This window comes from Aphanomyces invadans, assembly GCF_000520115.1.
Source record: "Aphanomyces invadans strain NJM9701 unplaced genomic scaffold supercont1.4, whole genome shotgun sequence".
Lineage (NCBI taxonomy): Eukaryota > Oomycota > Saprolegniomycetes > Saprolegniales > Verrucalvaceae > Aphanomyces > Aphanomyces invadans.
In genome coordinates this window covers 2,461,450-2,481,185 of record NW_008580149.1, presented here as the reverse complement: position 1 = coordinate 2,481,185, position 19,736 = coordinate 2,461,450, and the positions used below count along the sequence as shown (strand labels likewise).

At 58.5% G+C, this 19,736-nt stretch overlaps 9 protein-coding genes across 16 annotated transcripts in view; 6 read left to right on the top strand and 3 right to left on the bottom strand.

Moving 5' to 3' along the window:
• Positions 1-461: 461 nt before the first annotated feature.
• Positions 462-2,112, bottom strand: H310_03143 (hypothetical protein; the record flags this gene model as incomplete). Its single annotated transcript, XM_008866924.1, has 6 exons — positions 462-796; positions 929-1,196; positions 1,246-1,392; positions 1,432-1,637; positions 1,694-1,844; positions 1,900-2,112. The coding sequence occupies 6 exons, from the start codon at positions 2,110-2,112 to the stop codon at positions 462-464; spliced, it is 1,320 nt and encodes a 439-aa protein (XP_008865146.1).
• An 873-nt stretch (positions 2,113-2,985) lies between these two features.
• H310_03142 (hypothetical protein) lies at positions 2,986-3,944 on the top strand. Its single transcript, XM_008866923.1, has one exon. It carries the CDS (start codon positions 3,183-3,185, stop codon positions 3,615-3,617), a length of 435 nt encoding a protein of 144 aa, XP_008865145.1. The 5' UTR covers positions 2,986-3,182; the 3' UTR covers positions 3,618-3,944.
• An 89-nt stretch (positions 3,945-4,033) lies between these two features.
• Positions 4,034-4,842, top strand: H310_03141 (hypothetical protein). Its single transcript, XM_008866922.1, has 2 exons — positions 4,034-4,440; positions 4,493-4,842. Exons 1-2 carry the CDS (start codon positions 4,091-4,093, stop codon positions 4,806-4,808), a joined length of 666 nt encoding a protein of 221 aa, XP_008865144.1. The 5' UTR covers positions 4,034-4,090; the 3' UTR covers positions 4,809-4,842.
• H310_03140 (hypothetical protein) lies at positions 4,829-6,925 on the bottom strand (the record flags this gene model as incomplete). Its single annotated transcript, XM_008866921.1, has 7 exons — positions 4,829-5,036; positions 5,080-5,233; positions 5,304-5,357; positions 5,406-5,521; positions 5,619-5,718; positions 5,764-6,369; positions 6,424-6,925. 7 exons carry the CDS (start codon positions 6,923-6,925, stop codon positions 4,829-4,831), a joined length of 1,740 nt encoding a protein of 579 aa, XP_008865143.1.
• Positions 6,926-7,179: 254 nt separating this feature from the next.
• H310_03139 (hypothetical protein) lies at positions 7,180-8,910 on the top strand. Its single transcript, XM_008866920.1, has 2 exons — positions 7,180-8,114; positions 8,315-8,910. The coding sequence occupies exons 1-2, from the start codon at positions 7,228-7,230 to the stop codon at positions 8,550-8,552; spliced, it is 1,125 nt and encodes a 374-aa protein (XP_008865142.1). The 5' UTR covers positions 7,180-7,227; the 3' UTR covers positions 8,553-8,910.
• Positions 8,911-8,943: 33 nt separating this feature from the next.
• H310_03138 (hypothetical protein) lies at positions 8,944-12,562 on the top strand. Of its 3 annotated transcripts, XM_008866917.1 has the most exons (7): positions 8,944-9,454; positions 9,505-9,699; positions 9,890-9,966; positions 10,013-10,361; positions 10,542-10,980; positions 11,043-11,320; positions 11,370-12,562. In XM_008866917.1, the coding sequence occupies exons 1-7, from the start codon at positions 8,955-8,957 to the stop codon at positions 11,701-11,703; spliced, it is 2,172 nt and encodes a 723-aa protein (XP_008865139.1). In that variant the 5' UTR covers positions 8,944-8,954; the 3' UTR covers positions 11,704-12,562. The 3 variants fall into 3 exon arrangements, with proteins under 3 accessions (XP_008865139.1, XP_008865140.1, XP_008865141.1); XM_008866918.1 differs by having other exon boundaries at positions 10,542-11,320; XM_008866919.1 differs by having other exon boundaries at positions 9,890-10,361.
• Positions 11,844-12,656, bottom strand: H310_03137 (hypothetical protein). The gene has a single exon (XM_008866916.1). It carries the CDS (start codon positions 12,544-12,546, stop codon positions 12,067-12,069), a length of 480 nt encoding a protein of 159 aa, XP_008865138.1. The 5' UTR covers positions 12,547-12,656; the 3' UTR covers positions 11,844-12,066.
• A 701-nt stretch (positions 12,657-13,357) lies between these two features.
• On the top strand, positions 13,358-15,140 carry H310_03136 (SLOB protein kinase). Its single transcript, XM_008866915.1, has 6 exons — positions 13,358-13,756; positions 13,805-13,866; positions 13,915-14,278; positions 14,328-14,441; positions 14,496-14,735; positions 14,781-15,140. The coding sequence occupies exons 1-6, from the start codon at positions 13,436-13,438 to the stop codon at positions 15,063-15,065; spliced, it is 1,386 nt and encodes a 461-aa protein (XP_008865137.1). The 5' UTR covers positions 13,358-13,435; the 3' UTR covers positions 15,066-15,140.
• Positions 15,141-15,982: 842 nt separating this feature from the next.
• H310_03135 (hypothetical protein) overlaps positions 15,983-19,736 on the top strand; it is a 5,599-nt gene continuing 1,845 nt past the window's right edge. For 2 of the 6 annotated variants that reach the window (XM_008866910.1, XM_008866914.1), the window contains exons 1-8: positions 15,994-16,649; positions 16,709-17,035; positions 17,143-17,398; positions 17,457-17,661; positions 17,712-17,863; positions 17,915-18,011; positions 18,065-18,242; positions 18,292-18,428. In XM_008866910.1, the coding sequence (XP_008865132.1) occupies positions 16,035-16,649; positions 16,709-17,035; positions 17,143-17,398; positions 17,457-17,661; positions 17,712-17,863; positions 17,915-18,011; positions 18,065-18,242; positions 18,292-18,428 (1,967 nt within the window). In that variant the 5' untranslated portion in view covers positions 15,994-16,034. Of the gene's footprint in view, positions 16,650-16,708; positions 17,036-17,142; positions 17,399-17,456; positions 17,662-17,711; positions 18,012-18,064; positions 18,243-18,291; positions 18,429-18,496; positions 18,977-19,736 lie in introns of those variants that run through there. The other 4 variants (XM_008866912.1, XM_008866911.1, XM_008866913.1 and 1 more) reach the window with 4 other exon arrangements.

Below are 19,736 nucleotides of genomic sequence, written 5' to 3'. Positions count from 1 at the left end.
TGTTGCGCGCCAAGGATCGTTGGCACTTCCCAACAGGTCGACCTCATGCCAGTCGACGAGCCCCGACCAAGCTGCGTCGCCGACCAAGTAGGCGACGGCAATCGCATGGGTGGCGTCCGTTGACGATCCAGACGACAGCGACGTCTCACGGAATGGACGTCCGGCACCCCACGACCGACCGCGCGAAGGCACTTGATCGTCGCCTCGATGCATCGGACGCTAGAAGTCGGAGCGGACCACGCATCGCGATCGAATCGATCGTTCGCTGGTGTGAAACAACTTCTGCCGCCGCCGCGTGCCTGAACGTTCTCGATGACAACCTCAGCGCCCTTGGCATGTGTGCTCTACACACGCCATCGCTGACCTGACGACGACGGACTTGGCATCGATTCTGCCACGAGGACCACCGAACGATTGTTCATGTTCATACGCCCGCGACAAAGTCGACAAGCCAACGACGTCTACAACGCGCGCGTCATCGTTTGGGACCGCTTGGATAGACCCCACCGCGACAGCGGATGCGACACTTTGTGGACGACGCCGTCCAGCGTGACGGTCATCGTGTCGGAAGTGCCTTGGCACTCCAGGTCTGGCGGGAGGGAAAACGGCGTCGGGCAACGTGCTGTGTCGCGGTGGACATGGCCCAGATGGGACGCATCGATCAAGGACGCAACGTAGTCGGCGATGCCAAGCGAGGCAGTGACTCCTGTCGACCGGATGCCCCCAACAGTGACCCACTGCCGGGCCTCGTCCATCTCGATCTGGTAGTCTCGGTGTTCTGTCGCGGGGCGGAGACCTATGCGAACGACTCGATCAAGCCGTCGGAACGACACGCCGTTCATGTCGCTGCCGCCATCTCCCAAGCGCTCTCGGCCATCCCATTCCTCGTAAACACACACTTCACGCGCCATGGGTGGCTGCGACGTACCTGCATAGCTGCCAACCACGGCACACGACGCGAGCGCCGGCACGACCTTCGCGGCCGCTGCCCGGAGCATGTCGAGGGTCTCGGGGGTCGTGGAAAAGTCGTCGCGCGCATCTTGGTCCTCCGCCGTCGGGCCGACGACGACGTGGCCGTACAGGCTGCGAAACACAAACACCCCTTTCGTGCGGTCTGTTGGCACGGGCTGCACAACTCGCGTCACGATTCCGGGCGGCGCGTCCAACACGATGTATTGCCCTTTGCGCGGTCGAATCTAATGCAGTGATCCGTCAGCACCGGGCCCAACGACACCACGGCCGCACGTGAAATGGCACGGCCGGCGTGTGAATCTGCTCGACGATGTCGCTGTATAACCCGGCGCAGTTGACCACGACGCGGGCACGTACAGTCGTCGCTCGAGACGAGGATGAAGGTGCGGCGTCGGTCTCGCATTGCAAAGTCCAGATACCCTACGTCGACGGTGACGTTTGGCCCGAGATTTGTACCACCTCGTCGAAATCGCCGCCAACGACTTTGTGCCGCGTGCAAAGAGTCCCGCCGTTGCGCAAGCCGTGATGGAGATAAGCGATAGGGATTAACCACGGCTCAACGACGACTTCACCAGGAACGAATACGGCCCCGAGCGCGCCTGTCGCCAAGTGCGGCTCCATCGCGTACACCTCGTGGGGACACAACGCTCGCACGTGGGTGTCGCCTGTGAAAGGAATGAGACGCATGCATACGTTGATATGTGGGGTATGTCGGTTGTACCGATGCCGTGGTTTGCGGCAACGATGTGGGGGAGCACAGCCAAGTCGTCGGGTGTCCATGCGACCACGAGACTGCCCACGGGCGCGGAGGGGAGGCCAAGTTCGCGGTAGACCGTCGGGTTCAATTCCATCGCACGTCGGATGCATCGTCTCTATGCATGGCGTGATGTACAAGATGCACATGAAAACTGTTGACACCCAGTGTACCTCGATCGATCCGATCGGAGCATCGTACCCCGTGCACGCAATGCCAGAGTTTCCAGAGCTCGCGCCGTGTACGACATTCGCATCCTTCTCCAACAGAATCACCTTGTACCCGTGCAGAACAAGTTCGCGGAACACGGCCGCGCCGACGACACCCCCGCCGATCACCGCCACATCCGCCGCCAGTCCCATGCGAATCTTGTCCATGTCGTCCATGATGGAATCTCCGGAATGTATGTCGATCGCGAGAACAATTCGACGTTTTGAGCCAAACCCGGCGGCGGCGCGGCGACCGCCGATTCAACGGCATCTTGCACACACGATCTATGCTAGGGACTGGGGACACGTCGGGGAGGGGGCCGTGAAGTCGAGTTGGCGAACACACTCGTCGCGGCAGGTTGCAGCAACATGCATGCCTGTTCGGTCGACGTACTCGTGAGTCACGAGGCTTGGAGATCCGACAGGACGGCTCGTTTGACGTGGTGTAACATATCGTTCTCCGTTCCAAAGAGTGGAGCGAGGCGGCTGAACCTGGTAGGTCTCGACGAGATGTTCTCTTGCCATGGCCGTGGATGCCATCGCCCACACCAACGCGGACCGACGCCCCCACGTCTATCCTACGCGACCGTGGCGCTCGAAAACGCGCTCCACATGCCGTTTTCAATCGGGCCATCGACCGCCATGCTTTCCTGCAGCGGTGTCCGAGCAGTGCCAATGGATGTACTCAGCACAGAGAAATGTGGCGTCGTGTTCGTCCAGAGCGTTGGGACGTTCTGCTTGACGCTCCCGAACTACATTGCTGGAGCTACCGATGCTGCCACCAATTTGGCTGCATTGCGGTCGTATGCCCATCCCAACGTTGTGGCCGACTCCACCGACCCTCGAGCAACTCCTCCACGCGCCTCATTCTGGCTTCACCGCCACCCACTCTTTCTGACGCCGACATGAGTCTGGCTATCGCGCTTCGCAGTCATCGCGGATGGTTTGATTAATTAATTCGTAATATATTTTATCAAAAAACTACTTTTTATTTAAAAATCAAACTTCAATATTTATTAAAAGAGAAGGTGTTTTTTATACCACCACCATGCGGAGTGTGGGGTACATGACATGCTAACCCCAGACCAGCGACGGTGGCCGTCTCGACGGGACGTTGAGGCAAGGATGGAGGACTTTGTCGCGGTGTACAACTGACGCGAACCGGCGTCGTTGGATCGACTGGACAACTTCTTGAGACGCTACACGGGTATGGGACCTGCCCACCTGCCAGTCTGCCGTTCACTCCCATGTTCAAGGGGACCCCGTCCCCGTTTCATCGGTGGGCTTCATCACTCGTCCAGCGGGTGAGTTTCGATGCTCCGCCGTTGGTAAAGCAGCATCCCATGCACTCCGACCACCACGACAAGCCCTCACAACTCAAACACTATTCATGGTCTTCCTGCAGTCTCCCTCCAATCATGCAAGGCGTGGATGCAGTGCGGTGGAGACACCATGCATCATGTTTTGGTGTCGTGTTTGCGTGTGCAGTGTCTGGACTTGGCGCGCCGCCCCATGGCGACAATTTGGCGTTGGGAGGTTGGTCCAAAGTATCGGATCTCGACCAAGTGACCGAGCATCCGCGGTGGCAGCACAGGGAGGAGCCCCTCTGCAAGCTCTGGGTCATGCTTGCGGCAGTTGTCTTGCACACCCTGTGGACTCAACGCAACAAAACGCGGTGTTGAGGTCAAACCGCCGCCGTTTGTACCTGCAGTAGTGAGGCCCTCGTCCCTGGTCTCCTGGAGTGCCTGCGTCCGACGACTGCTTCGCGACCCCAGCTTGGACTGACCGACGTCACATCGCGACGGCGCTCTCCTTGCTCGGTCATCACGCCCACTTCTCCTGGTTTTAGTCTCAAACCCCTCGGGCCTCTCCCCACCCTCGCGGTCTTCACCTTCACCATAGCATCGATGCGTCACTCGGAAGATCACCCCCATGTTTGACTAAATATTTCTTCTCACAGTAAAATATTTAAGGGATAAATGTCAAATACACCCCAATTGAACATTGGATACAGTATACCCATCACAGACGATTGAATCACGACTGAAATTTTCATGAATTCCTGATTTTTGCAAATATCAAAATAGACAGATTTTTTCTCACGGCCACTTGGACATTGTGCCGTTCGCGATTTCCCGTGCCGCCGCCGCCGACTATGGACCCCGACGACATCCTTGATGACATGTCGCTGTCGTCAGACGATGAGATGATGGACGACATGATCAACGAAATGAAGGCGGAGGCCGCGCCTCCGCCGCAGCCAGTCGCGACACGTCGCCAGCCTCGCGCAGTTGTCCGATCTGCACCTCCCCCAGCTCCCGCGATGCCCGACTTGAGTCAAATGATGTCCCAAATGATGCCCATGATGTCGCAAATGTTCGGCGGGATGAACGCTCCGCCGTCAAACAACCGCATCACGCGCGCCATGGAGGACATTGTTGCGGATCACGTTCCCGCCTCAGAAGTTGCTTCGTGGGTCGAAACCATCCGTCGAGACGAAGCACGGTAAGTGTCCATGTCATGACTGGTCCCTTCCACCGAACCTGTACACTCGTAGACAAAAACAAGCCCCCCGGGTAAACCTCAGTCGCGCATACCGCCCGACCGTCCCCCCAACACCCACGGCGCATCTTGAAGCGTCGACGTTGCTCCAAGAACTCCTTCTGCCCGCCGTCCGCGCCGCCAAGTGTGCGCCATCCCCTCGATGGGAGAAGGAGCATCTGACTATCCACCGCGAGATTCAGACTAACGGCATTGGCGACATGTACGCCAAAGAGTTGCGCGCTCAACTGCGCCACCGCGCGACCCACTCCGCCGACTACAAAGCGACGCCAGATCGCTTTCCCAACCTCACGTCCATTGCATCGTCGTAATCCAACACGTTCTATGGCGTTTAGTTTGATTCGATGTCGTCGCGTGGCTCCGCAACGCGTCCACTGCTACCTTCGTGCACGAGCCACTCAAACGCCGGATCCGGCGCGTCCGCTCCTCCATCTAGACGACGTGCTTCCTTCCCGTCTTCCTCGTCCACATCATCGCTGCCATCTGCATGGAAGGGCTGGACGGGCTCCGCTGTCGATCTCTTCTCGTCCAGTTGAATCCTATCGGTCCCTAAGGCGCTCCCATCGAAAATCGGCGTCGCACCTGTCTAGGTCCCAGCTATACCCGCCGCGACGCCGAGTTGCAGCAGCGGCATCACGCAGCCACGCCGTGTCTTCATCGTCAAGATCGGTCCACTCGGCTGGGACCACCGTCTTGGTGTGGGACGGGCCGTAGTCTCCCAGCCAACCTTTGAAATCTGCAAGCTCCCATGAGCACATGCCACAACGTGCGCGGCAAAAAAAAGGTCCTCAGCAACGTGCACGCACCATGAAAAGGACGTTGTTGGCGCAATGGCAGCCCCGTTCCCGATGGCCGTCGATCTGGTCGACAACGATGTGGACGCGATTCCAAATGCATCGAGATGGTACCTGATGGCGTGAGACATCCTGTGGCTGGCAGCGTTGACGGGTCCACGTTGTGGTGGCCATACAATTCTGCTCGGAGCAATCGTTGGTGGGCGATGTCACCACCGTTGCTGCCGTGCCTACCACCACCACGGGTGTAAAGGACGGCACGGCCATGGCAGGCAAGGGTGTGGCGAAGGAGGCCTCCGAGCCCACTCGACGAATGTCGGATCGTACCGCGACGCGTTCGAAGCTACGTCGACCGCCTGGCCCTCCGACAACGACTGCATGAATGGACTGCTGGCAAAAACATGCGCAATTTCAAGTGCTTTCGCTCCTAGCCGTCCAAGTTGATCAACACCGCCAACGTCACATCGTGTACCTGGGCCTGTGGTGGCCAGAGATGGCTGCGGCGGAGGAATCGCGGGCCGGCGAACGGGCGGCTCGTACGCTGCGATGCGGGATTTGGCCAGCGCTTCGTGCATGCGCTGGGTGTTGGTCTTTCGCACGCGGAGGACGTGCTGCTTCTGTTTGTCGAGCATGTGCTTGATCTTCGACATTGGCTGCGTCGACGGCGCTGCGGCAAGTGAAGGTGGGGCGTTCTCTTTGGTGGTAGACACTTGGCGACGAGGTTGGGACTGGGACGATGATTGTTTCGACGCTGCAGAAGGAGGTGGCAACGACGATGGCAGCGGAGCTGCGGGCGGCAGTGCTACCGGAGTTGCAACGCAATACACGACAAACCCACGCAAGTAGTCGAGGAACGACAAGTGCCCTTCGTTGGATGTGATGTGGGTGTTGACGACTCCAGTCGATGGAGCCTTGGCCACGATCGAGTCCCTGAGATCGCGGAACGAGGCCGACACGGTGCTGTCGGAAGCAGTGGCCGCCGGAACAGGATACCCAGTCGTGGTAACGAACGCCTGCCATGCTGCATCGACCCAGGGCTTTCCCAGCACGTGGGTCCACTCGTCCATGTCTCGGTGGCCTAGAAGTTCACGTCGTGAGGATCGGGATTGAGATGGAAGGATCGAGGACATACTTTCACGGACAATGGGAGCCGCGGGAGGAGCCGATGGAATGGAGTGTAGTTCTTGAGTGGGCGGTGGTGTTGGCTGTTCGGTGTCCCCGTCAGAACTTACTGCGTCGACAGTGGAAGTGCCATGGCGCCAGACAGATGATGGCTTGAAGGCGACCCCGCTAGACGTTGCCGGTCCTTTCAAGCGCTGCTGATGGACAAAGTAGTGCTGTGGTTTTCGAAGCAATGTACCTAAGTCCAGAAAGTCATGAAGACAGAACTGCTGCTCGCAGGACACACGGGTGATGTGCTGGACTTGATCGACATTGAGCGTCTGCAAAGAGTAGTTTTGGGAAATGCAGTGGATGCCATAGAGGAGGGTTGCTTCGACGAGCTCGTTCCATCGATGCTTTTCATGGAGGAATGAACGTAGGAACGCTTGAATGCTTTCATTCGCTTGCAGATGCTTGTATTGGAACCCAGGGGCGGCGGCGCCGCCCGCGCCGCTCCCAACTGTTGCGATCATGTTGAGAATGCTCTCAACAATGGGGTTTACAGCTTTGTTGCCTCTTCCAAGCAATACTCAACTAGATATTTGTATATACGAGTGAATACATGGAGCAAAGATGCTGTAAAGTGGACATTATAATTGAATTCCAAGAATTTTAAAGCAATTTCGCCCGACATTTGAACAAAATTATTGCTTCCACCAAAAGCAAACGGGAGTTGTCGGGTTGCAATGATACATATTTTTATTTCGTTCGTATTTTAAAACCAAAAAGAAATTCCAGCACGAACCACCCACACAGATCCCCTGTACACTCAAACATGAGCCGACGCCGTAGTCGCTCGCCTCACACTCGCCATGGCTGGCGAAGCAGAAGTCCAGATCGCCGCCGACGAAGCCGAACACCGCCGTCTCGGCGAGATGCATATCGCCGGCGTAGTCGCAGTCCTGATAACAAGTACGGGTCTCATCTCCGCGACGACTTCGGTCGGGATCGGGATCGACGAAGCTCTACAACCACATCTCAGCCGTCGTCATACGCCCCACGCCGGCCTCCTGCAACCTCCAGCGAAGACGACAACGGCTACTACGCGATGCGCATTGCCGAGCGCCAAGCGATCAAGTATAATCTCTGGGCAACATTTCCGTCCCCGCCGTCACCGGAACCCGTCGTCGCAAAGAAGAAATCTAAGTCTGCTGCTCGACCACGCACTCCATCCCCAGCTCCATCATCATCGTCCTCATCTTCTTCGTCCGAGGAAGAGCGCCGCCGTCGCCGCCGAAGAAGTCGTCGTAGCAAGCACAAGTCGTCCAAAACGTCGTCCAAGGCCAAGAAGCGACGGCGGAGCCCAAGTACAAGTAGCAGCAGCAGCAGCAGTAGCAGCAGTTCCAGCGACTCAGAGCCCGAAGCAAAGGCACCGGCTTCCCCAGTTCCCGCAGTCGAGCAGTCTGCCGAAGAACTGGCGCGCTTCCGCGCTGCTGTGCAGGGCTCGAAACCCGCTCGCGACGACGACAACGACGAGATCGTGGGACCCATGCCCCTCCCCGACACCGCCGCATCGGCCACGTCTTCCGTGACGTACGGGCGGGACCTCCTGCCCGGCGAAGGCGCCGCCATTGCTCAGTTTGTCCAGAAAAACATGCGAATCCCTCGACGTGGGGAAGTTGGGTGGAGTGGGCAAGAAATCGAACAGCTCGAAAACGCAGGGTACGACGCTTGGAATTGTACGGCGAGGGTAGTCCCGGTGGCTGGGGCAGCGGCATGATGCCAGCCCTTGTGCGGCGGTGGTACTGGTGGAAACGTGTGAGCCCAGCGTGGTGGTTCCATGCGATATATCTGGTGCATGTTTGCCTGCGTGCCTTGCTGTGCTCGTCGACCTGGACATCTTTTGACGGTGTTTGGTATAGATATGTCATGAGCGGATCGCGCCACCAGCGGATGAATGCCATTCGTATTCGAAAGGAAAACCAAGTGTATTCGGCCGAGGAGAAGCGCGCGCTGGCGCTGATCAGCATTGAAGAAAAACAGCAACGAGAAAACACCGTGATGGCCGAATTCCGAGAAATGCTGACGGAGAAACTGACCAAGAAGCATGGGGCGCTCGTCGTCGAAGACCGCAAGGACATGCCGGCGGGGAAGGAATAGGACATGGCGCTGAACGACGACCGTCTGAATCGACATGCATCGAGGACATGCCATCTATGCGCTTCCCCCCTGCATTCCTCATCTTTAGCCAGTCTTGTTGCTCCCCCTAACGAGAAAGCGTTGCCGTCTCGATCCATGGAGGGATGTGCGCGAGCTCGTGGAGCAAACGCCTCATCATGGGAGGAATGCAACACGTGGTCATCGTACCAAACGTCCCGTTGGGATAAGCACGTTGACAGCGTCCAGACGAATACGAATGAATAGCGATCCGAGCCGAGCTGCAGTCGCTCCGGTCCATTCCCGCGCTGCGGTCTTGGCGCCGCCGAGTGGCGGCGGATCACCCCATGCTCGCTGGGTGGTTTACCGGATAATTATCCGGATACGATCAAACCAAGAACAGGCATGGAGGAAGAGAATGGCAACCGTCCAGAGGACGCGACAACGTCGCCGATGGTGCCCCCGGAGAAGCGTCTGTCGCTATTCAGGGAGACGTCAATCCCTCGCAAGCGCCTCATGCGCCCAAACCGCCAGCAGAACCCAGTCGTGGCCGCGATCGTGGACGATATTGTGGACCATGCAATCGCGAGTGACGATATGCCTCATGGACACAGCGCGAATCTAAAACGCGTGTGTGTGCCGGACGAGGACTTGTGCATCAGTGAAGGATGGTGTAGTGTATGCAACGGCGGGGAAAGCACGCCGGGGGACCTCATCGTGTACTGTGATATGTGTGGCATCCCCGTGCATCAAAGTTGCTACGGCGTGCCGATCGTTCCCAAAGGCAACTGGAACTGCCAACGATGCACTGCACTCCTCGTGACGAATCAAAGCCCGTCGTCCATGATCTGTGCCATTTGTCATCGCTACGGTGGCGCAATGAAGCCACTGCGACGCATTCAACGGTCAGGATCTTCCCCCAGTCCGTTTGTCTCAATTCAGACTTGTGCCTTAGGGTCACGACGTTGCCCGAATGGGTCCACGTGCTGTGCGTTTGGTGGGACCATGACATCGTCGTTCCGAATATGCACGTCATGGAGCCGCTTCAAATGGTGCACCCCCCCATGAACAACCGCCAGCGAACATGCATGATATGCCACCGCAACGAAGGTTACCTCATTCAGTGCCACTGGAACCAGTGCAATGCTTGGTGCGACTTGCGCGTCTTGCTTGTGGTTTTGTCGCCACGTCGACGGATTTGATTGAATTTTTCTTGCGGAATTCTCGCGTTTCGAGCAAATTTCTGCATCGGTTGCTTGCATTTTTTCCAACAAACCCGTTTCTTTTGATCCTTTTTTTCGGGCCGCGCTGCCTTGGTTTCTCATCGCAGGGGCGACTAGGTTTCATGCAATTTGCGCTCGATTTGGAGATGCCAACACGATCCATTGCCACCGGGACGAGCCGCAGCGCCATCTCGGTGCACGCGATATTTCGTGAACAGCGCTCACACTGTGTTGCCATAGGAGGAGGGTTCCTTCAAGTTGAGATCGAGGATGGCCACCGCGCCGCGTTCCACGGGTACTGTCCTCGCCACGCCACGCAAGAGTTTTGCTTGGACGACGTGGTGACGAAACTTGTCGCGTCGGACTTGATTTCGGACGTGAAAATTGCTCGGGCGATTGAGAAATTGCCCACATCCACGCCCGACCCCGACGAGCAACTTGCCGCCCTCGGCAAGTGGCTGGTAAAGTATGCTGAGCAATCCATGGCATCTATGCCATCCCTCCAGCTGCTCCAGATCTTGGTCGACCACTTGCCACAAATCTACAAAACGTACCCGTCCACCACGATTCAGCTGCACGATCTGCTGGGGTATGTCGTTTATTTGTGTCTCACTCTTGCCTTTTTTGCCGATTTTCTGTCTATTTGATGCCTTTTCGACGGAATCTTACCATCTGGTCGAGACGTTTTCTCCGCGAAAAACGAGTTTTGACACTTTTTTTTGTTTGTCCGACAGTTTCTTGCAGACTCCAACTGTTTCGACTGTTGTAGCGGGGCGTGGATCGAAAAGCTGCATGCGACGTTTGGCCGGCATGCCGACGATCCGTTCGACTACTGTGCTGTGTGCGAAGAGCCCCTGACGCATTTGGACCATGGCTTTTACTGCACCAACTCGCACCGACCGCATATGCAGCACTGGAGCTGCCAAACCAAGCCGGTGGTCGTCGCGGCGTCCCGCCCGTCCAAGAAGAAAGTCAAGTCGACGCGCTTGTCGAAACCCCCCACCCCGTCGTCCTTGATCGCTGAAGGGCGAGCCGCCGCTGCAGCGATTGCGCGCCGTCCCCCCACTCGGGACTCGTGGCCGGAAGCAGTCGCGATGCTCTGTGGCGTGTGCAGCCTTCCCATGGACCATCGCGCCGTCGCCGTGTCCAAAAGCGGCGGGTTCCACGTCTTGCCGATCGTTGAGACCACGGCGGTGTACGCGAACCAGGTCCAATGCCATATTGACCACGCGTGGCGGCGACTGCTCATGACAGACTCGGGGAAGTGTAGGGCCAGTTTATGAACGACCTCGCGAGCAACGACAAGGCGGCGGCCAAAGCCGCCACGAATGCATTGCCTCCGACGGATCGTTTTCGCGTGCAACGGGGGATTCGACTGGTCAAGGAAATCCAAGCGCTGCTGCGGCACGCAACGACGTACCAAGCCACTCAGGACGACGCTGTGTACAGCGGCATGTGCACGCAATTGACGGGCATCATCGACTGGGTCAAACCGTTGGACGGATATGCCGGCGAAAAACTGACCCAAGTGCACGCGATGCTCGTGAGGTGCGTGGCGCGGTCGTCGTGTGAGGTCGATGCATCAAGTCGTTGGTAGCAAACGAGGGCCTGGCATGGCCGTGCTCAAGCAACTCGTCCGCGACTACACAAAGCTCCTCCATACCAAACACGTCCGCGCGGTGGACAAGGCGGTACAAGACCAGCGCAAGCGCGAGATGGAATCGGTCTTGGAGTCGGAGCGAGTCGCCCGCGAACAGGTGGAGGCGGAGAGCGAGCGCGCGCGCAAGGCCGACCTCCAACGTGCCAGGAAACGTGAGCGAGAGCGCGAGCGAAAGCGGCAAAAGTTGCTCGCCGCCGCGGCCTCCTCCGCCCCGTCCACTCCCGCAGCCACTCCGCCATCAGCGACGCCTGGCCCACCAGTGAAACGCTGATGGTCCCCTTGTAACAAAGGAAGACGTAAATTTGAACGAAATATTTGTGTGTCGGTGGCGTCAGTCGCGACGAACGCGGTCAAGTTGAGGCCGCCAGCTTGGACTTTTGCCCGCACCAAGAGGCGCCACTGGTAGCCACACTCTTCTGCGCCTTACGGGAGAAAATGCTGCTGCAGTCGATGGCAAAGCCGACGACCCCTTTGAACAGACTCACGTCGGTGTCAGAGTGAGCAGCGCAACGAACTTTAACGTTGGCATTTCATAATGGACGTTTTCACCTCTGCTGAGTAATTTGTCCCCAAGCGATGCCATGGCGCACGGATGAGAAAATCGAGCAAAGAGTCGAGACATGTCATAAATGGGCTAGAACTCGTCGTCGTCATCGTCATCGGTGGCAAGACCAAGCGCAGATTGAACGTCCACGATCTCGCTTGCGTTGATGTCGAGGCAGCCGTCGCAATGGGCGCGAAAGGCAGTCTTGCCGTGGGAGTACGCCATCTTACTGTTGGGCGGCGCGGCGGGGGGCGCCCAAAAGAGAAAGTACAGTTTGGAGCTGCGTCGTCCATCGGGAAGTAGAATGTCATGATCGTAGATGACATAGCGACAGTCCGAGTGCGGCAGCGCGGCCATCAGGTCCACGTGGGTGCCAGTCGGCGGCCCCGCCTTGTCCACCACAATCTGCGCCCCGTCAATGCGGTAAAAGACAAAGCGGAACTTGCGCTTCATCTTGATGTCCTTGAACGCAGCCACAGCCTCTTCCGTCGGATGGATCGGCCCCGTCGACGCACCAGCATTTGCATACTGCAACGGGACGCCCGCCGTCTTGGTGTGCGGTTCCGCCATCCTCGTTCAAATGGATCCTCCACATCGTCCGGATAATATCCTCATCAACCGAAATCTACCTCCCCCCATCGCGACAAGTGCTGCACTCGGGGGTGGCTCCAGCAGCAACTGCCTCGGCAACGCACGGCATCTGTCGAGGGGACAAGCCTCTTGACGAGCCGGCCACAGGTCGCCATGCACTGCGCCCCGCCGAGTGCTGCGACCTTGTCCAAGGATCGGACGGGGGTTCGAATGACCACGGAAACTGTGCTGCCACGTCATACCGGATACGTATCCGGATTTGAACCTCCGTGCATCCGCCCTGGCTCAGATGCGCGTGGTGGCAAGTTGGACGGCGTCACCACTTTGGGCCAGCGAAAACGGGATAGCGCGCGTCGGGGGAGCAGGTCCTTTCCCTATCGCGAGGATTTGAACTTAGCATGTACGTACAGTAGTCGCTGGCCGTCGGTACAGCGCAACCGACGCCATCTTCCGCGGGAGATGGGCGTGCTGGCCATCGACAATGAGATGCGACATGGTGCGTATTGCGCGATGGGCGACGTTTGGTTGGCCGCGGCGGCGCAACTTCGCAGACGCAGTGGCCACCGGGAAATACAGAGTACTGGTGTGTGTTGCTTGGTGAACTTCGGCGCGTCCATACGGCACCTTCCCTGCGAGAGGGCTTTGGCCCCATGCAGCGACTGCATGCTGCGTTGGCGGCAAGGCCAGAGCAGCTCTCGTGCCGGGCAGCGTCGGCCCGCCGCCCGCGGCTTTGTCGAGCGCCAAGGTCGAGTACCTGAATTCCCTTAATCGGGAGCTTTTCCACGTCCTGGATCTACGTAGGGTATCCGGATACGTAACCAGGTGATTCGTCGGGGAGGCAGTGCGCAATTCGCCGCCAACGTTGTCCATGGTCGTGCGCCGTTTACACGGGATGCAAGGGATGAATGTGTGGTATGCGATCACGATGGCCGTGTGTGGGTGCTTGGGCCTGCTGATGCTTGGGTTCATCTCGTACTGGTGCTTCAAGCTTCGCCAGGACAAACGGCGGCGGAGCGCAATCATTATGTCCGCTCGAGGTGGCATGCACGAATCGAGCCACCTCTTGCAGCGCGCAAGTCTCGACTGGCCGTCATCGTTGACGTCGGCAACGTTGCCCATGTCGTCGTCGTCCACGTCGCTGTACCTGTCGCCGATCCCGGAAGAGCTCCGGAGTATGTGCAGCGAAGACGTATGTGTGCTGCCGTGGACGGTCGGCGAATTGACCATTGCACCATAGGACGAATTCGACGAAGCGAATCGGGACAAGGAATTTGTCAGAGACTTTTGCGAGCGCTCCGAGTACGAGCCCTCCACGTTGGACATGTCGGCGCTCATCACTCCCTATAGCGAATACTTGTGGCTCGACAAACCAGCCCTGTACATGGGCAAGGACCGATCGAAGCGCATGTACCTCCTCGGGCGCGCATCGCTGTCCCATCTCACAAGCGCCAGATTCGGCCTCATGGGCGATCGCGGTCGGTTCACGCAGCTACTGTGCTCGATATTTCCCACGACGGCGCTCCAGGACAAGGACGTGCCCGTGCTCCGCGCTTACTTTCACTACGTGCATGACACATGCCCACACGTCCTGCCAGTGCTCGACATCCAACTCATGGCACCGACCAACAAAATTCTCGTCGTGACGCCGTACGTGCCGCAGGGATCGCTGAAAGATTACATTTACCACCGATGCAAGACGGCCATGGTCCAGGTACATGGACCCGCTCACAACAATCCATGGAGCTCACTCATCGTGGTAGATTCCGTACCACCTGAAGTATAAGCGCCACGGGTGCGGCACGCCGCTTGGCCACTCGACGCTGGCCCGATATGGCCGCGACATTCTGCTCGGCATGCAAGAGCTGCAGCACGCGGTACGCATGGGCAACCTGCGTGGTCGTGCGGTGCCGACATGGCTGGCTGGCTAGGGTTTGCCGTATCATCAACTCCACAGTGGGAACGTCCTCCTCCACGGCGACCAGGCGACGTTGAGTGGCTACGAAGCAGTGTTTTTCCAGCGAAGCCCGCCGACGACGCAAGTGGAGACGCCCGTCAAGCTGTTTGGTCAGCTCTTCTTTGAGATGGTCTTTGGCGTCGAGTGGTCGCCGAGCCGCCTCAACCCGAACGGCACCGTATCATTCGGGTCGTATCAGCCGCCCACCGACGTGGTACGTGCGCCGACCATGTCGTTCCGCGCGGCTCACGAACTGCAGGTCCGCGACGTCTTCAACGCGATCTTTCAACCATTTCAGCACACGGCATCCATCGAGTCGCTGTTGGCCCTGCCGCTCTTTCAAAAGGACCCCGTTCCAAGGCTCCATCGATCGTTTGCAAGGCGGGACCCATTCCGAGTCGACTCGGGAACGTCTCTGCCCGACACAACTAAACCGAAATTGCCCCAAGACATGGAAACGCTGGTCCAGGCGGCCCTCGACTGGTCAAACCCCCAGCAGGACCCCATGCTGTCCCATCACCATGTTGTCGTCCAAGCTGCATAGCTCCATAACGGAATTTTCGTTCGCTGCGTAGGCGGCTCTCGCAGTCGCTGTATGGAAAACGGGCGTGCTTGGAGCCCCATGGCGTTATGCCCGCCCGATCGACCCATGCTGCTGACGGTCGCTACGAGAGAGACATGGATCTCCACTCGAACGAGATTGCCCAATTCGGTTGGGATGGCGGAATTCGTGCGTCGCTGCCGTGTTCTGTTGCGCCGCACACGCCACCCGACGTCGCGAGCAGAGTCGCACAACCGTCTACCAGACCTCGGTTGTGTCTGGCGGTCGTGATAAAAGCAGGGAGCGGAGCACCGTGGTGGACATGGAAATTAGTCACCACGATATCGCTTTGGCATCACTCAACGATTTTACGTTGAATCGCACGTTGGGGAAATAATCGCTGCTGAACCACTTGCAACGCAGAGTCACCAGTACGGCCACGTCGCTCACACGTGTCGGCTATCGCCGCACTGGCTGGCGAATCTCTGGACCGTTGCGGTGGCGTTCGCTCGAGTATTGTGTCGAGTGGCTCAAGACTCGAGTTTGCTCGTGCGGTCACTGCGTTTGGCAGCGAAAAAATGCGATGAACGAACTCGTACGAAGCCATCTCGATGGCTGTCCGGTGGGATGGTTCACTGCAACGATTCCCATAGCGTGGTGGTACTGTTGTCGCCGTGACGAGACCGACGGCGCAGCATTGGCTCCGTCCTCCCCTCACACTCGAAGAAACACCAGCGGAGACAGCAGCCGACCGAAAGGTCCCGCGTTCCTTCGAGCCCATGTCGTCGTGCTGGCCGCGGCGTTGGATCGGGCGGAAGCGCCCTGGCTCACACAATTTCTCCCACCCATCACATTATCAAGATAATTCCATTTTCCTGATTTATTGGAAATATTTCTCACCCTTTTTTCATCCACGTGTGGCAAAAAACAGCATCACGACACCATTTCTCGATTCAAGCCACTGGATTCATCATGCAAGCCAACTCGGGCGTCGGACTCGGTCTCACGGTGGGCTTTGCATCCCTTGCGATCAACTACATTCGCCGCCGCGCGCTCACGTCGACGGTGACGCTGACCCCACCTGTACTGCCCAAGCGCCCCAAGATGGTACCGTTCGGCAAAGTTCCGGGTGAGAACCGAGGCGAGCAGCCCATGGAGCCGATCGTGTACCTCGAAGATCCGTACTACTACGTCCGCGACGACTCGCGCACGAACGAGGAGATCTTGGACCACTTGCGCGCTGAAAACGCGTACACGAAGGCGGCGCTGAGCCACCTCGAGAAGCCGCAGGACGACTTGTACAAAGAACTGCTCGGCCACGTCCAAGAAACGGACCAAATGGTGCCGTATCCGCACGGCGACTATTTGTACTACACGCGGACGGAGGAAGGGAAGGCATACCGCATCCATTGCCGCAAGCCTCGCCATGACGCGAACGGCGCGGAGGAGATCTTGCTGGACGTGAATCAACTCGCCGAAGGCCAGGCCCATTGCGACCTGGATTCCGTCGAGCCGAGTCCGGACCACAAGTTTCTTGCGTACTCGGTAGACTTTACTGCGTACGAAACGTACGACATCTACATCAAGGCATGTTGCATTGCCCGTCTACTCACGGCATCAACCCACATGACACGTCGCCTTCGTAGGACCTAACCACGAGCGCCGTGACCAAGATCATCCAAGGATGCGATGGGTCGATCGTGTGGGGCGCGGACGCGTCGACGCTGTTCTACGTGACGCAGGACGGCGCCCACCGCAGCCACAAGGTGTGGAAGCACACCCTCGGGACGCCCCAAGCGTCGGACATGGCGCTCTTCACCGAAGTCGACGAAATGTTCAGCGTTGGTGCGTACAAGACGACTTCCGGCCGCTTCTTTGCGATTGCATCCATGTCCAAGGTTACGAGCGAGATCCGCGTGCTGGATTTGCGCGACCCGGCCGCGACGTTGACTGTCGTCGCGCCACGTGTACAGGTGCGACGCCGTTTGCAGAGACGTGCATGCGCTGTGGGCATGCGGCTGGTGGCCGGTCGATTCCCGCGTTGTTTTTCGGCGCGTAGAGCTGACGATATTCGTCGTAGGGTGTCAAGTACACGCTGCAGCACTGGGACAAGCACTTTTTAATCACGACAAACCGGGACGGCGACGTCAACTTTAAGCTCATGTCGGTGCCGGTGGACGCGGTGATCGGCACGGCGTCCGCCGCCGCCGCCGCCGCCTGGACGTTGGTATTCCCGTACGACTCGAATGTGAAAGTAGCGTTCGTGATTCCGTTCAAGACGTTCTTCGTGCTGGGGGGGCGTCAGCATGGCCTCACGCAACGATGGATTTGCGGCCGTACGTGAATCGCACACGGCTCGACTTGATCGCGTCGCGCGCGCGCGTGTGTGCCTAGGCAACGACGACGGGTGGCACAAAACGCAGCTCGCGATGCCCGAGCCCATGTACTCGCTTGGGGTCGCCACCAACGCCGAGTACGACGCGATGGCGTATCGATTCACGTACAGCTCGCTCACGACGCCGGTGCAAACGGTCGAGTACAATGTTGCGACAAAGCAGACCGCCGTGCTCAAGGAAACGCCAGTGCCGCACTATGACCGGTACATCGACCGCTTCGTCGAAAACGAGATGGATCGTGACGTGGCGGCAGGACGCTGTACGATTGCGAACGCATCGAAGCAACCGCGACCGACGGCACGGCGATCCCGATCAGCATCATCTACCGCAAAGACCACAAAACGCCGACCGGCGTCCCGCAGGCGCTTCACTTGTACGGCTACGGATCGTACGAAGCGTCGATTGGTACGAAGACGTTGTCGAACGGATCGGACGACGCTGATGGTTGCTCGGCAGAGCCCAACTTTCGCACGACGATCTTGCCGCTCTTGGACCGCGGCGTCATTTACGCGATTGCGCACATTCGCGGCGGCGGCGAGAATGGCCGCACGTGGTACGCCATGTCCTTGGAAGCACACGACGACACGGGATGGTGGCTTGACGTAGGTACGAATCGGCCAAGTATTTGACCAAGATGAACACGTTCACCGACTTCATTGCGTGCGCCGAACACTTGGTGGCGTCGAAGATGACGACGCCAGCGCAGATGACGTGCGAAGGCCGCAGCGCCGGCGGGCTGCTCATGGGCGCCGTGTTGAACCGACGGCCCGACCTGTTCACGGCGGTGCGAGAGACAGCATGCATCGAAACCTTGGTGACGTGGATCTGCGTAGGCGATTGCCGGCGTCCCCTTTGTCGATGTGATGAACACGATCAGCGACGCCACGATTCCGCTCACGACGGGCGAGTGGGCCGAGTGGGGCAACCCGAACGAGCTCCAGTTCTTTGCCTACATGCTCCAGTACTCGCCGTACGTATCGTCGATCGTTGGAAATGGATGGCTGGGACGAGGGGCTCACGATGGTGCGGGTGCCGCAGGTACGAAAACGTGAAAGCTCAAGCGTACCCGAACATGCTTGTGACGGGTGGCCTCTTTGACCCGCGTGTGCCGTACTGGGAGCCGACGAAATGGGTATACACAGAGACGATGCCTCGACGAGAAAGGGGACGGTCATGGGCGGTGAGTAGGTGGCGCGCCTGCGTGACATGAAGACGGACGACAACCAAGTACTGCTCAAGATGGATCTGGATGCGGGCCACTTTAGCGCGAGCGACCGGTACCATTTCCTCAAGGAGAAGGCGGTCGAGCTCGCATTTTTGCTCGACCAACACCACCTCCTCCAGTAAGAGACGATTGCCACCTCGACAGCGACCGATGGATGTGCTGGATGAGTCCTCGATGGAGAATGAATGGAGTGCTGTGGCCGCCGAGATCTGCGTGAACTAAACGGCCGATTTCTCGACGGGTGCCGTGATGTCCCAGAAAAGTCGGCGAATTCGTATTTGTACGCTTCCGAGGACATTGGCTTTGTCGTGGACCGGACGAGCGGGCGAGGGTGCTGACTGTGATGATGGGAACGACGGAGACCACTGGCACGCGACACACACCCAACGACACGCAGTTCGTTGAGGTTCAGGGCATGCGGGAAGGGGGGAGGCAGGGATGTACAAACTCCCGAGATTACGTCCGCGGGACAAGCGCCGCTTGCGCACATAGCCATTTTTGTACGCCGACATCGCATCTTCACACCATGCAATTCGTCTTAGAAGTTACAAGGCATGCGTGAGTAGTGCATATCACTCTGCCATATCATCCACAGAGTTCTCCGGCCGACTTACCGCCGCTGCCGCGAGGGGTCCGCGTTGATGCAATTCATTGCAGCTGTCTCTGTGGAGAGAAGTGGGTTTGATTGGCTAAAATGCGGCGAATACAATCGGGTATGCGCGTTTTGATTGGATACTGCAGCTTGTCGACGTGCACTGCTTTTCAATGGAGGTACTGCCGATTGTCGTGAAAAGATGAAGGTGCCGTCGTCGACAGCGTCCGGCATGACGGTCGGCGTGACCGTTGGCTTGGCATCGATCGCCATGAACTACATCCGCCGCCGTGCCATCGCGTCCGCATCCGCTGCCCCCCGTCTTGTGCCGCCGGTGTTGCCCAAGCGCCCCAAGATGGTGCCGTTCGGCAAAGTTCCGGGCGAGAACCGCGGCGAGCAGCCCATGGAGCCGATCGTGTACCTCGAAGATCCGTACTACTACGTCCGCGACGACTCGCGCA